The sequence below is a fragment of the Bacillus rossius genome, chromosome 11, assembly GCF_032445375.1.
Source record: "Bacillus rossius redtenbacheri isolate Brsri chromosome 11, Brsri_v3, whole genome shotgun sequence".
NCBI lineage: Eukaryota > Metazoa > Arthropoda > Insecta > Phasmatodea > Bacillidae > Bacillus > Bacillus rossius.
The window spans coordinates 36784796-36799849 of NC_086338.1; the positions used below are offsets into that span (position 1 = coordinate 36784796).

Genomic DNA, 15054 nt, shown 5'->3' on the forward strand with positions numbered 1-15054 from the left:
GCGCGCGCGCGTGTGTGTGTTTCTGTCTGTCTGTCTGCCTTTTTGCGTGTGTGTTTCTGTCTTTTTGCGTCTGCGTGTGTGTTTCTGTCTGTCTGCGTGTCCGTGTCCTGTAACGGACTAGAAAGAGGAAATGTGTGCCGAAGCGACATCGCAGTGCTGCAAGAATCCCGCGTCGTGAGGTGACGAGAATATCCAACGGATATCGTAGGTAAGTCTCGCCGTGTTTGGGTGCCGCAGTCAAGCACAACGGAGAAATATACTCGGAAGTTTGTAAGGGCGATTTTGCGTGCTTTACGTTCAGTACAACCTGGGGGCGTGAGTAGCTTTGTTCCACGCGAATGCTGTTCCGGACTGCACTTGGCAACGTGCAAGCAAGTGGGACACCGCCTTCCTGTTTGCAGAGTCGAGAGCCGTTGGAAACCAATAAAAAGGCACGGGCGCGACCCGTTTGAAATTGATCGAAGTTCGTTGAAGATAACAAACAAAATGGCACACGTAAAAATATGCGTCGCGACGGATTGTTTTATTTTAATAAAACCGGCTTAAAACCTTCTCAGATATTTTTAAAAACTTTTGTTTTTAATGAAAAGTTTATCGCTCATCCCATTAAATTATTTAATCATTTTTAGTATACTTTTAAGCCGTCATATAATTTTGTACTTTTTTTTATTTCAGGCAATATTATTTTTATAATTAGTAGATTTTTCTAGTGTGACTATTTGTGGAAATAAAATCAGTTTTAAAAAAAATACCTTTCGGCATAGCCTACAGGCGTAGGTAGATTTCGAAGTAGGCCTACTTATTTCTTCTGAAAATATTTTTGAAACTCATAAATTCCTGAAATATTTTAAGAACATAAAGTAGCCTACGTAACATCATATAAGTTCACCAATATCCAGAAAAAGATAGATTTAACATTTTCTCACATGTATATCCAGCATAGAATGTCTTAACGAATTTCATTTTTTGCCTACTAAAATAGTTATGCAGTTATTTTTGATCTTACACTATTTATTATACCTTGCATTAATACGTGGTCGTATAAAAGATTTTTTTCGACAAAGTTTTAAGATAATATTAAGACAGTTAGATATAAATTTAGACGAATTTGATACTAAGAAAGTTTTAATTTTTTTAAACTCCTGTTTTTACGGTAATCGTTTAATCAAAAACTGTTTCAGCAATATATGTAGATAAAGTTTTGGCATTTAACAATTAATTATAATGGGTTTTTAAGTACGTCTATTAAATATAGTAATGCCATTTTGTCTTTCTACCCTTATTTACACCCATTGCAGTTATGATTGCTCATGTAAAAAATTATTTTAGACGAAAGTTGTTAATAGTAATTTATGATATTACAATAAAACAGAAGGGATTTAAGAGTGTACATGGTATGAAAATTATTATTTTTGTTAAATTATATCCTTTTTATTTTTCCAATCCCCTGAAACAATGTTACGTCTGATCAAAAATTGTTTCAGACATGTTTTAGATAAAAAAAAAAATAGAAGATTGATGCATAATTTGTAAGAATTCGATGTTGTGCCTACGAAGGAAGTTACAAAATTTTTTTGGTCCTCAGCCCTTGATTTTTCAACCCCTTGCAGTTATAGTTGGTTATATAAAAAACGTTTTCAGACAAAAGATTTTGGCGTTACTCCTAAGAGTTATTATACGTTCAAACGTTTGTGAGTTTTCCATTTTATGGGAATTGCAGAGATTGTTTCTGTTTTAAAAAAAAAAAAACTTCTGCCATATTGTCACTCTGTAAACTTTTACGTGAAAAGATTAATGAACTTGGTTTTGCGAAGTGGTAGGTACTTTGCGAGTCCGCTTAAGTGCCTGATGCTTCCTTGCGACACTCGAGTGCTGTTTTCTTTTTCTCTATTCGTGGCGCGGTAGATGGCGAACGTTCTTTGTTTTTCTGAGAGCAGAGCCGACCTCCGTAGCGTAGTCGGTCGCACACCGGCTTGCGGTGCGAGGGGTTCTGGGTTCGAGTACCGGGTATGGCATGGGTGTTAATTTACATACAGAGATTTTATTGATAAGATATGATAAGAGATTCGAGTAAGGACAAATTATCCTATGGCCGTGGGCTTCCTGCTGTAGGCCACTATCCAATAAAAAAAATTTAAAAATTTCTGAGCAGGTGGGTTAAGACACCTCGGCCGGGAATCTCCGGGAGCATTGGCCGGCCTGGTTTGTTTTTAGCTACGTTGCTGTTTCGCGCAGGCGCGCTCGCTTATTTCACATATTAATGTGAAATAACCGAAATAATCTGAAACGATACAAATAGAAATGAAATAAATCCACATACACCGAAATGAGTCGGAAACCTAATATAACAAATAAAATCACTTAATACAATACAAATTGAATAACTTGTACCTAAATGTAATTATATGAAATAAAAAAATCTGTGTCGCAATCTGGCGGAAGGAATGCCAGTCTGGCATGGGCGGAGGAGTGGGGACAGCATCGTTTGACCGCGTTTCGCATCCACGTAGATCGTTCTCGAAGTGGGTGAGAATTAATAAACGGGCCACTCTGGGTGCGCCCGGGGTGGTTCTTCTCGGTGAGGTGGTTTGAGGACTGTCGGAGCCCCTGCCTGGCTGGTAGCGGCGTGCTGCCGTTCGGAGGTGGTGTTGTAAGTAATGGCGAACTCGTAATTCTCTTTCACCTCGTGTAAGGCATGTACGCGTATTTCAAATTGTGTTAGGATGGCTTAACTTTTTGTTTATTTCCAGGAGTGCAGGCAGTTTGGAATCCATTAATGATAAATTCCTTTCGTTAATTTAACTGGAGGATGGGTCGAGGTGTTTGTAAACATTAATCATTTCATTCTAAAAGTTAATACTCATACTAAGAAGAGGATAAATTATTGTTTATTTATTTCCAAGGTGTATTTGTTTATTTATTGTGAAAAGAGTAGTTTGACCTTTAATTTATTTATTTATTTATTTATTTATTTATGTGACAGTTCTAATTTACATGAAATAAACCTGAAACGATGTTGGATGAATAATACAGCGTGTCCATAAAGTCCCGTTACCATTAAATATTGTTACTACAACCAAACGGGAAGAGATGAACGGTGGCGGTTTTCACCATTATGTTCCACGCGCCCCAAAGTTTGTTTTCTAATCACACCGTCTCAATGTGAGCCCCTTTTGTTGCCCTCAGGATGTCCAGACGATACTCGATCTCCGCCCACGTACGGCCAAGGATAGCAGCATTGGCGCTTTCGATACGTTCTGTGATCCGTAATTTGTGTCCTTATGTTAGGTACTGGAGTAGCGTACATGTAATCTTTGATGTAACCCCACAAAAAAAAATCTTAACGGTGTTACATCTGGAGAGCGAGGAGGCCATGCAACTGGTCCGTCACGGCCAACCCATCTGTTTGGAAACATTTCATCAAGAGCACTTCTAACATTATGGCTCCAATGAGGTGGTGCCCCATCTTGTTGGAAAATGTTTGGTTGCAACTCCTCAATCTGAGGAAAAACGAACAATTGCAGCATGTCCAGATCACTAGAAAAAAAAAGGTCCGATCACTCTGTCGTGCATTATTCCACACCAAACATTGACCTTTGGACTATCACGAATGATTTCACGGATTTGGTGTGGGTGTTCTGATCCCCATATTCGAACATTGTGGCGGTTGACGTGGCCGCTTACATGGAAGGTTGATTCGTCAGAAAAAAAGAACTTTTTTAAGTACGTTAAGCATGTAGGAGGCAAAGTCATAACGCCAACGGGAGTCATCTGGCTGCAGAGCCTGGGTAAGTTGGACTTTGTAGGCGAAAAGGCTTAAATGTTTATGAAGCACATTGTGCACTGTTGAGAACGTGGCATTTGCAGTTCTCGTGATGCACGACGAAAAGATTTGCGGGGCCTTCGAACAAATGTGGTTCGAACATGTTCGGTTGTTTCTTATGAAACACCAGGTCGTCCACTACGAGGTAAGTCATGAACACTACCCGTCTCTGTAAAGTTTTTAACCCATCTCAAAATGCTTGACTTGCTAGGGGATGCAGTCCCATATTGACGCCGATAACGTCTTTGCACTGTGATCGGCGACTGGGTCTCCGTATACCACATCACACACTGAGCTTTCTGTTGTGGTGTTGCCATAATGTGTCATTACTGAAACAAAAGAAAAGCTGTTACACACAAAAACTACGGACCTTCCCCAGCATTTTAGTAAAAACCACAACCGTTTATCTCTTCCCGTTTGGTTGTACTAACAGCATGTAATGATAACGGAACTTTATGGACATCCTGTACACCTTTTTTTTTTCCAGTCAAAACCCTACACCCCCGTCCGAAGGAGGTAGACATCCCTGTACCAGCTCTACTGCCCCCCCCCCCCCCCCCTTTTCTGTTGTCGAAAGCTTAAAATGTTAATTTATTACTTTTATTTTGAGTGACAAATTGCAGATCTTGACGGAGGTGCTTCTGCCAGCCACAATATATTGCCCATTAACGAACTCGACCGAGATTTTCCACTACTAGATTTTATGTATCAGTTCGGAAGTGAATGTGAAGAAATGCGACAGTTATCAGTCCACAAAATTTATATATATAAATACATAATTACAAACTAACTTTTGAGTTGACGGTGTTTTTGGGGTCTATATGGAACATGAAAGGAAAAAACCTATATAAAAATTTACCGAAAGTCGCACCATGGTAACGGCTACAAAAGGTAGTGCTTAAAAGTATAATGAAATTTTAAGTAGATTTCAAGTATCGCACCCGCGATTAAATGTTAGGTGTATTTGAAAGATGTTTTGGAAAAAAAGTTTATTTTAACTTATTGACATTGCGTCAATTGTTTTTTTATTGCTATTAAATATTTAGCAAAAAAATTCAGTGGCTTTAAATTATGTTCCCTACGATCACAACTCCTAAACATGTTTTTTACTTATTTCTCTAACATTTATTTACATGTTTTTTTGTTTTGTTTTTTTAACCATTTTCAGTTGCGGTCAGAGCTGCTTTAAATGGCCAGGAGTAGTTCAAACAATTTTTTTTTAAGTTAAATTTTATGTTAATGAAGCTACTGGCAGCTATTCAATTAGTTTTTTTTTTACATTATTTGTATGTTACTCCATGTACTTGCATTATTCATAAGTAGAGTTTGGCCTTGATGGTAGAGATTTTATCAATTTGATAAAGTTTACAAAAATTATTTTAAAAGTTACTCCTAATTGTCACTTTACTCAATACATTTTAATCAATAACTTTCTGTATTTTAGCCTAAACCAGTTTTTTAAATGGTAGCCTTAAAACAATTTATTTTGCAGTATTTTTATTATTAGTAATGATATTTTAAAACTAATTAAAACAAAGTTTTATTAGTTTAAAAAAGTTTTAATTATTTTGAACAACAAGGTACTGGTACTGGTAGACAATATCAATTGTGTTGGACGGTGCTGCTGATGTGAGCACAGTAAAGAGCAGTCAGCGGCGCCCAGCGAGGGAGTCAGTGTGCAGGTGTGATGTGTGCTGTGTCAGGTCACAGCGGTGGACTATTGGGCGGAGTGCTGTCTCCCGACCACTGCTATGGACACGAGGGTTACCACTGGTCGTGCGGTGAAGAGCTACGAGCAGTCAGCAGCGCCCAGCGAGGGAGTCTGCCGGCTGTTGCGAGCAGGAGAGGACGTGAGTGTGCAGGTTTTATGTGTGCTGTGTCAGGTCACGGCGGTGGACTATTGGGTGGAGTGCTGCCTCCCGACCACTGCTATGGCCACGAGGGTTACCACTGGTCGTGCGGTGAAGAGCTACGAGCAGTCAGCAGCGCCCAGCGAGGGAGTCTGCCGGCTGTTGCGAGCAGGAGAGGACGTGAGTGTGCAGGTTTTATGTGTGCTGTGTCAGGTCACGGCTGTGGACTATTGGGCGGAGTGCTGCCTCCCGACCACTGCTATGGCCACGAGGGTTACCACTGGTCGTGCGGTGAAGAGCTACGAGCAGTCAGCAGCGCCCAGCGAGGGAGTCTGCCGGCTGTTGCGAGCAGGAGAGGACGTGAGTGTGCAGGTTTTATGTGTGCTGTGTCAGGTCACGGCGGTGGACTATTGGGCGGAGTGCTGCCTCCCGACCACTGCTATGGCCACGAGGGTTACCACTGGTCGTGCGGTGAAGAGCTACGAGCAGTCAGCAGCGCCCAGCGAGGGAGTCTGCCGGCTGTTGCGAGCAGGAGAGGACGTGAGTGTGCAGGTTTTATGTGTGCTGTGTCAGGTCACGGCTGTGGACTATTGGGCGGAGTGCTGCCTCCCAACCACTGCTATGGCCACGAGGGTTACCACTGGTCGTGCGGTGAAGAGCTACGAGCAGTCAGCAGCGCCCAGCGAGGGAGTCCGCCGGCTGTTGCGAGCAGGAGAGGACGTGAGTGTGCAGGTTTTATGTGTGCTGTGTCAGGTCACGGCGGTGGACTATTGGGCGGAGTGCTGCCTCCCGACCACTGCTATGGACACGAGGGTTACCACTGGTCGTGCGGTGAAGAGCTACGAGCAGTCAGCAGCGCCCAGCGAGGGAGTCTGCCGGCTGTTGCGAGCAGGAGAGGACGTGAGTGTGCAGGTTTTATGTGTGCTGTGTCAGGTCACGGCTGTGGACTATTGGGTGGAGTGCTGCCTCCCGACCACTGCTATGGCCACGAGGGTTACCACTGGTCGTGCGGTGAAGAGCTACGAGCAGTCAGCAGCGCCCAGCGAGGGAGTCTGCCGGCTGTTGCGAGCAGGAGAGGACGTGAGTGTGCAGGTTTTATGTGTGCTGTGTCAGGTCACGGCTGTGGACTATTGGGTGGAGTGCTGCCTCCCGACCACTGCTATGGCCACGAGGGTTACCACTGGTCGTGCGGTGAAGAGCTACGAGCAGTCAGCAGCGCCCAGCGAGGGAGTCTGCCGGCTGTTGCGAGCAGGAGAGGACGTGAGTGTGCAGGTTTTGTGTGTGCTGTGTCAGGTCACGGCTGTGGACTATTGGGTGGAGTGCTGCCTCCCGACCACTGCTATGGCCACGAGGGTTACCACTGGTCGTGCGGTGAAGAGCTACGAGCAGTCAGCAGCGCCCAGCGAGGGAGTCTGCCGGCTGTTGCGAGCAGGAGAGGACGTGAGTGTGCAGGTTTTATGTGTGCTGTGTCAGGTCACGGCGGTGGACTATTGGGTGGAGTGCTGCCTCCCGACCACTGCTATGGCCACGAGGGTTACCACTGGTCGTGCGGTGAAGAGCTACGAGCAGTCAGCAGCGCCCAGCGAGGGAGTCTGCCGGCTGTTGCGAGCAGGAGAGGACGTGAGTGTGCAGGTTTTATGTGTGCTGTGTCAGGTCACGGCGGTGGACTATTGGGTGGAGTGCTGCCTCCCGACCACTGCTATGGACACGAGGGTTACCACTGGTCGTTCGGTGAAGAGCTACGAGCAGTCAGCAGCGCCCAGCGAGGGAGTCTGCCGGCTGTTGCGAGCAGGAGAGGACGTGAGTGTGCAGGTTTTATGTGTGCTGTGTCAGGTCACGGCTGTGGACTATTGGGTGGAGTGCTGCCTCCCGACCACTGCTATGGCCACGAGGGTTACCACTGGTCGTGCGGTGAAGAGCTACGAGCAGTCAGCAGCGCCCAGCGAGGGAGTCCGCCGGCTGTTGCGAGCAGGAGAGGACGTGAGTGTGCAGGTTTTATGTTTACTAAATTGTTAAATTAGATATAAATGTTATATTTTGATTGAAATTATAAAATAATAATTCTTGCACAAATTACCAAACTATGTGATCATAAAAAGGTCCAAATTTAATGTGTTATGACTTTCGATATCTATAGCGTTAAAAGCTGGAAATAAAATTTTTATACTTGTTTTAAAACTATACTAACACACATTAGCACATTCAAGCATAGGCGTGCCTACAGGGGGGGCCAGGTGGGCCATGGCCGCCCCCTAATGTAATCACTCAGATCGGCATTTTCTCTAATGCGTTCGTTAATATTCGTATATTCCTGGCACTGTGGCACTCAAACTGTGTTTCAGTGTTGCAGCATGCTATTTAACAATTTTTTTAAACATTTTATCGTTCTGGAAATACAGCCGCCTTAGTTTATTTAAAACATGAGGTCCCTTAAAATGTCCTATAGCTTATACTTGAATTCGGTCAGACAGTTTACACGCGGGAATGTTTATTGCTCTCCTGCATCTGTGACACAAATAGGGGAAGTTATCAACATGTATAAATAGCCTCCAATATCGCTGTCATAAATACGTGCAGAAATATGTGCCTATGAAAAGTTAGAATGCGATTGTAGCCAGTAAACACAAGATAATCTTTCGTCTCTCTTTTTTTAAATATTTTTTCTTCCTGGATTTGAAAACTATCTGAGGGATTTCTACCCGATATCCGTGAGAAAACTCATCCAATCTGTCACGATTGTTGTCTCCGACTTCACCAGATCAGGTCAAGCACAGCAGAAAAAGTTTGTGTGGTGTGCCTTTAAAATGTTAATATGAAAGAGTGCTTCATTCTGTTATTTTAGCGATGGATAGGTATGTATGTTTGAATTTTCTAGTTTAGATTAAACAAATATGTATTTGTTAGTTTTCATCTACTTAACAAAAATATGCACCCAAGAAAATAAATTATAAAAAAGTGCATTTAGTTTCATTCTTGTGTCGTGTGAGGATCATTTTAAAAAGTACGAAATAATGCTAGAAAAGTATGTAATTTTCTACCAAACAGGTACATAGCATAAACATTTTTTGTAAGTGGTAAGAGAATAAGCCTTCCACCAAGATGCTCCGAGTTCGATTTCCGGCGGAATCACTCCCAGCTTTTCGTATGTGATAGGAATCGCGCTAGGGTGATGCCACAAGTAGGCGTGTTTTCTCGGGGTTCTCCTATCCCTCTCAAAAATTATTTATTTTAGTAGCAAAAACTGAATACTTGTCAAAACTTAAAACTAAGATGAATCAGACTTCGTTGAAAATGGAAACAGTTTGATTTTTGTGCGTCGTTTTGTTATTACATAGTACATAAAAATAGGTACAACATGACTTAAATTCCCCCCCCCCCCCCCCCCCCAATTATTTTGTAATCACGTAAGGGACATTCCTAATAATATATTTCTGTAAATCAGTGTTTGCCTATAGCCAATACCTGTTTATCTGTAACCGGCCCCCATAGTGTAATCATTTAGGCGCTGCTCTGCGGTGTGAGGGGTCCGGGCTTCAAATCCTAGTTTGGACATAGTGTTCACTTAATATCACACTTATCAGCTCGTAAGATGTTGCTGTTAAAGGGCTGTAAAACACACTAAACTAAACCCTCGATACATAATACACAATACTCAATTAATTTAAAGGAGAAATGTACATCCTGGAATCTGTAATTCTTTATTTTGGCTTTCATTTTGTCTAATAAAATCCCACAGTCACATAACTAACTGATTTTCGATTTCCAAGATATTAGGCTAAGGGAAGGCTAGCCACAACTTTTCCTTATGGCTGGGTGTAAACTTGAGGCGCGGTATGAATTATGACATCATACAAACGTTCGATATGACTGTACATAATTTTGATATTTTAATGCAGTCTGTAGTTACGTGCTGACTGTGCTTAAATTAGCAGCAGGTATTGCCAGATAAATAAAAATGCTTGCCGGTTTGTTTAACCTACAATTGCCTGGATATCATTATATTTCTGTTCATTGGAAAACTACTTAAATTATGATAGATAGTTCCAAGCTGTTGAGATAAAGTTACCTTGACTTTTTTGCGTGTTCGTACCATAACTTTGGGTTAACTTGAACTTAATTAAATACAGTAAAATGTTTCTAAAAATTTATTTTTGTAATCAAAACTGTTCTCAATTTGTTGAGTCTATTAAATTTAGTAATTGATTGAAAAAAAGAGGATGCTTTGCAGGTTTTTAATATTTGTGTTTGTGATTGTAATCAGAACTTTGAGATAACGTTTGCGTTAACGTAATTTCGTAGAATTTATTACCATGTAAATTAAAATCTTTTGCAGGTTTGTTAAAATGTGTGTTTTTAATAAGAACGTTATGTTAATTTGAACATAATTAAGTAGAATGTATTACCATGTAAATAAGAATATTTTGCAGGTTTGTTAAAATTTGTGTTGGTAATCAGTGCTTTGAGTTAACTTGAAAATACTTGAGTAAAATATATCACCACATAAATCAAAATATTTTTTAATGTTTTTAAAATTTGATGGATTGAACAATCATTCATTGTAAAACAATGATGTATGTATTTCAAAGCAAAAAAAAAAATATTTTAAGAGGTTTGTTAAAGTTCTTTTGTCTGAATTGCTGTGTTGGCATTCACTAAAAAGTAGTTCATTTCAAGGTAGATCTGGACCAAGCTATTGGAAAATTCGAGGGGGGGGGGGGGGGGGGCAATGTGTGAGTACCCTTTAAACATTGTCTAACGAAAAAAAAAAACATATTTTCAAGATTGTTAAAATTATACGGATATAAATATTACCTAGTAAACATATCTCGTTGATACTGCACAAAAATATAAACAAGTCAATGAGTGAATGTATTTAGGCTATTTAACATTCTAAATTCAGCTTCTGATTTAAAAATTTAGCAGGGCCCCCCCTAATGGAAATGTCTGGGCACGCCTATGCATTCAAGAAAATAGAGTAATTGCTGCCATAAGACTTGGTAGGGCCCTGGACATTTTACTTTAATGGAGATCCTCCCACGGAAAATTTGAAAAACATTGCCACTTTAAACATAATTTTAAGGCAATCCGGGACTAAAATTTCGACAATGTTTTTGTTAATTATCTTAAGAAATTTCTATATTCTTTCCTGATAAATTAACCTCGGGCAAATTTTAAAATAAATTTCGTAGGATTTTGCGGTTACGTTGCAGTAGCCATAAGGTAATAGTTTCCTACTGAGGTAGCTCAAGGTAACTCCATTCTGATGAAGGCGATTTGCAACGTCGACCGAAACGTCTGATATATTCGCCTTGGACGCTGCTATAACCCAGAAGCCAAGCAACTTTATAAAATTAAACACTTACGTGAGCAATAAACACTTGACAATATTTTCTAATGCGAAATCATGAATTGAAATTTGTGTTGACCAGCAGTTTAGTTTACGTTCTAATAAAATTGTGATTTTCCTTTTTCCATTAATGTCCACATGTTAGCATGACACTAGACAAACAAGTAAAATAAAAGTTAAAGGAATAGGCATGTAGCCCAGATAATTGCCAGCTTCTGGGCGTCTTATGATCTGTCATAGGTTTCGATTCCTTCTTTCGATATGTGTTTAGGATAAGTTTGTAAGACATCCACAGTAAACATTTAATTTTTTTTTTGTTGGTCTTTTCAAAGATATAATCCACCAGATAATTGAATTAGGGGTAAACGTGATGCAAGGAAAGTGATGTGACCACTTTAAGGGCCCTGACTTGCAGTGATAAGAGCTTCAGAAAACACACAAACACGTTATTTAAAAACTGCTAAAGATATCAGAGTGTAACTGTTTACGAAAACATTAGGGCAGTCTTATTTCGTTTATAAACTGAATTATTTTTTAGGAGAGTGAAAATAGCTGAAACACATGTTTTCTGAACTATTTGTAGGCATGTAACATCTGGTAAAGAATCTTGTGATCACTCAAACTGACTTGCAGTACAGCTTTGTCTTCATTTCTCCACCAAATAGTGTTATGGTTACCACTCAAATGTCATATTTTTCCAATTCATGATGGGACGACTGCGCTAGGTGGAATCCTTCAACACTTTGGCCCTTTTATTAAATGGGATACAATATAATTATGAATTTTTTAAATGTAGCTACCAGTATTTGTCACCAGTCCTGCCTGGTTGCACCGCCAACGGCGTGCAGGGCTCCAGGTATTATTAGCTATTTACAAACTGCTTAGGATTGAGTAAAGGTGTCTTGATACAAATAGCATTTAGGAGTAGTTTAGTTTTTTAAATTGAACTTCCTGAAAGAAAGAAAAAAAAACAGAACTACATATCTGCCCTTGGTGGGTTCTAAAATGCTTTTCGTGAATAGACCACTCTATCACGTGTTGTTTCTTCTGAAGCTCTGCAAACCATGTGTGTGTCCAGGTAGGCATGTCCCTTTACAAAGCTGGTGCTTAGCTTTCTTTTTGCAGATTTGCTGTTCGTGACTCTACCTGTGTGTGTGCTTGGAGATTACATCCCTGGGAAGGTCAGTCTTAGGTGTGGTATTTTATTTGATTTGCCCACTTTAGGAAGACAAAACCTTGGCGTTGAATATAATTGATTTATTGAAAAAAAGAAGCAGAAGCTGTGATTAACCTTGAGGGCGCCAGTTTTAGTAGGTAACCACCCCGAATTTTATATTAAAGCTTCCGATAACACATCACATATGAACTAAATTTAACACCATGACTTGTTATCTGATAAAAGGTAAAATGTATTTGTGAAAATAATCTATTAATATTACAAGTAACTATCTATCCTTAACAATTACAAAACTGACACTTTGAAAGAATATTCATTGGTAATGCAAAGTTATACACAAATACTTTGCTCCTATAGTGTCCAATTGGTTGGTTACATCATTTTTGGTATTTGTTAAGAGAAATTAATCGAGATGAACATTATACTCTTAATATTTTGTATATGAATCAAAAAAAAATTTTTAAGTCAAAGAACAAAAACAAAACTTAAGTTAGGCCCTGAAGTGTATGAGACAAAAACTGTAGCTCCCTGCTAAGCATTGAAACTAAGGGACAAATGATTATTCAAAAGGTAAAGCTCCTAGTTACATGTATGCTGAGTTTTTTCCATTTCTTGTAACTGTTGCTTTGATTGGCTGCTTTTTGAAAGGTGGCTTAAGCTTGTATGTGATTGGTTGTGGGGGACACTTGACCAATTCCCTCCTTCGTTGACATGGTACGGAAAGGTCGCGGTTGGGCGATAGCTGAAAGAATAATATAATAATTAATGTAGTTGAGAAGCAAATTTTTCAGCTGCGAATTATTATAAAATTATTTTTTTTCTCCAGTTGTCGATGTTAAGCTGACGAGACTTTAAAATTCGTATAGTCATCAGTCCAAGGAGTCAAGTGTATCTAGGGCATATAACCTTTTTCATTGCAGTTTGAATTGCTTTCTTGAAGTAATTAACTATTTTTGTGATATTTTATGAATAATCTGTGCTGTGGATGGAAGACTACAGCATATTCTGCTTGTTTGAATTCTTGTTCAAGGATAACTTTCGATGTAAAATGCTTGTAAACTCCAATTAATATTACCAGTGCCAAATACAATTTGTAGATAACTTCAACATACACTTGATAGTTTTTCACTATCTGTGAAATATTTACTTTTTGTGTAAAATTATCATCGGTCTATCTTGCTTGTGGATTCCTAAAATGTCTATGTATAACATTCTGCAATTAATATGCCAATGCATAGATACTCTTAAATGTCTTATTTAATATGTTGGGAGATTTTCATTCGTAGATATTTTTCAAAATTTGCAGTTAACGTCTAAATGTCGACTATCTCTCACTGTGGATTGTATTCAACTGTTTCTTCTTAACAGCTGTACAGGGATACATGCCTATTATGGCTAATCAGAAGTGTCCTTATAAAATCACACTAATTTTAAAACACCAAATGTAAAAAAAGACAATTTTTCATTAAATAAAATATATTATTTATATAATGCAGAAAGGGAATTACACCTCTAACTCAATAGTACATAAATTTTAAATATAGAAAGAAAAGATTTTAATAGTTACAAAGCATGGTAATGATTTGTGTCACAATGAAAAACTATAAATGATGCAAAGCATAAATCCTGAAATTAAATTGAAGCATAAAAGAAACAGAGAAAAAATAAGTACATGGAAGAAATTGTAATAAATGCTAAAACTTATACAACTTTCACATGACTAGTGGTTTAAATGGTTTATTGATCATACTGGAAAGTTTATTTCAACAACGGGAAGATAATCTCAATTTGGAGATGAGTAGTTAGTAAAAGAGTAAAGTAAAATTAATGTTTAGTAAAAGAAAATTGTTGAGCTATTCTGAATGGCTTAAGTACAATTAAAATTCAAATATAGTTTATCTTTGTAATCAATATAAATTATGAACAAATTTCACACAATGGTTTAGGGAAAGTAGAATCAGTCTGAAATCACAGTGAAGTTGGAATAAACTTTTAAATTGAATTACCATTTTGTAACACATGTTCATAATAAAATAAGTTAAACAGTTGTAAAACAGTTACAAATTTATATAATAAAAACAAAAAAAAAATAATTGAAAGCTGTAGCCAAAATTCCCATGATTGATTTTTTTTCATCATTGTAATCATATGTTTGCAGGTGGAGGTGGATTTTAATCATTGGCTGCCACAAACTACAAGAGTAGCACCATGTATACAGGGGTTGATCCCGACCAACTTTGCTCTTGCCCCTCATGACTACAGCAGCTTTCATTAAACAAGTTTAGAGGAAATTGGCATGAAGTGAATGAAGAGTCATTTTGGTGAGGGAGGGAGGGGGGAGGGTGGAAAATAGAACCAATCATTAACATTTGATCAAATTTGAGATTCATATTTACAAATGTTTATTATTATTTAATTCATGTATCATCTGAATTATTGAACCATTTACTTCCCAAAATGTTTTTTATTTATGTAGGTCATGTTGGTAGAAAATTCTGTGCCTCTGTTTATTGTTAATTACACTAATTACTTGTAATATCAGACTATATGTAAAATTTATTATGTAATGAAACTGATATATGTATCATTCATGAAGAAATAAAGTTGGTCTTGAACAGGACACTATGTTTGTCTCATTTATAACACCTTTTTACAAGTTATTTCATTATTAAACTAGGAAACAATTTTTTTAAAGTTGGACTTAGGGTATTTTTGTATTCATATGTATATATACTAAATATGATTGTTAATAAATTAGTACTTACATATTATTTTAATTAGATACATTCATTTATTCCTACATTTGGTGGATTTCACAAATGACTTATGCCTAAAACACATATTGACTGTTATCCTT

The 15054-nt window shown here is 38.7% G+C and overlaps 1 protein-coding gene across 32 annotated transcripts in view; it reads left to right on the forward strand.

Annotated features, from left to right (window-relative positions):
* Positions 1-14817, forward strand: part of LOC134536810 (uncharacterized) — a 187729-nt gene extending 172912 nt beyond the window's left edge. For 5 of the 32 annotated variants that reach the window (XM_063376754.1, XM_063376750.1, XM_063376751.1 and 2 more), the window contains 3 exons: positions 5527-7653; positions 12132-12201; positions 14356-14465. In XM_063376754.1, the coding sequence (XP_063232824.1) occupies positions 5527-7653; positions 12132-12201; positions 14356-14372 (2214 nt within the window). In that variant the 3' untranslated portion in view covers positions 14373-14465. Of the gene's footprint in view, positions 1-5526; positions 7654-12131; positions 12213-14355 lie in introns of those variants that run through there. The other 27 variants (XM_063376776.1, XM_063376782.1, XM_063376772.1 and 24 more) reach the window with 26 other exon arrangements.
* Positions 14818-15054: the final 237 nt, after the last annotated feature.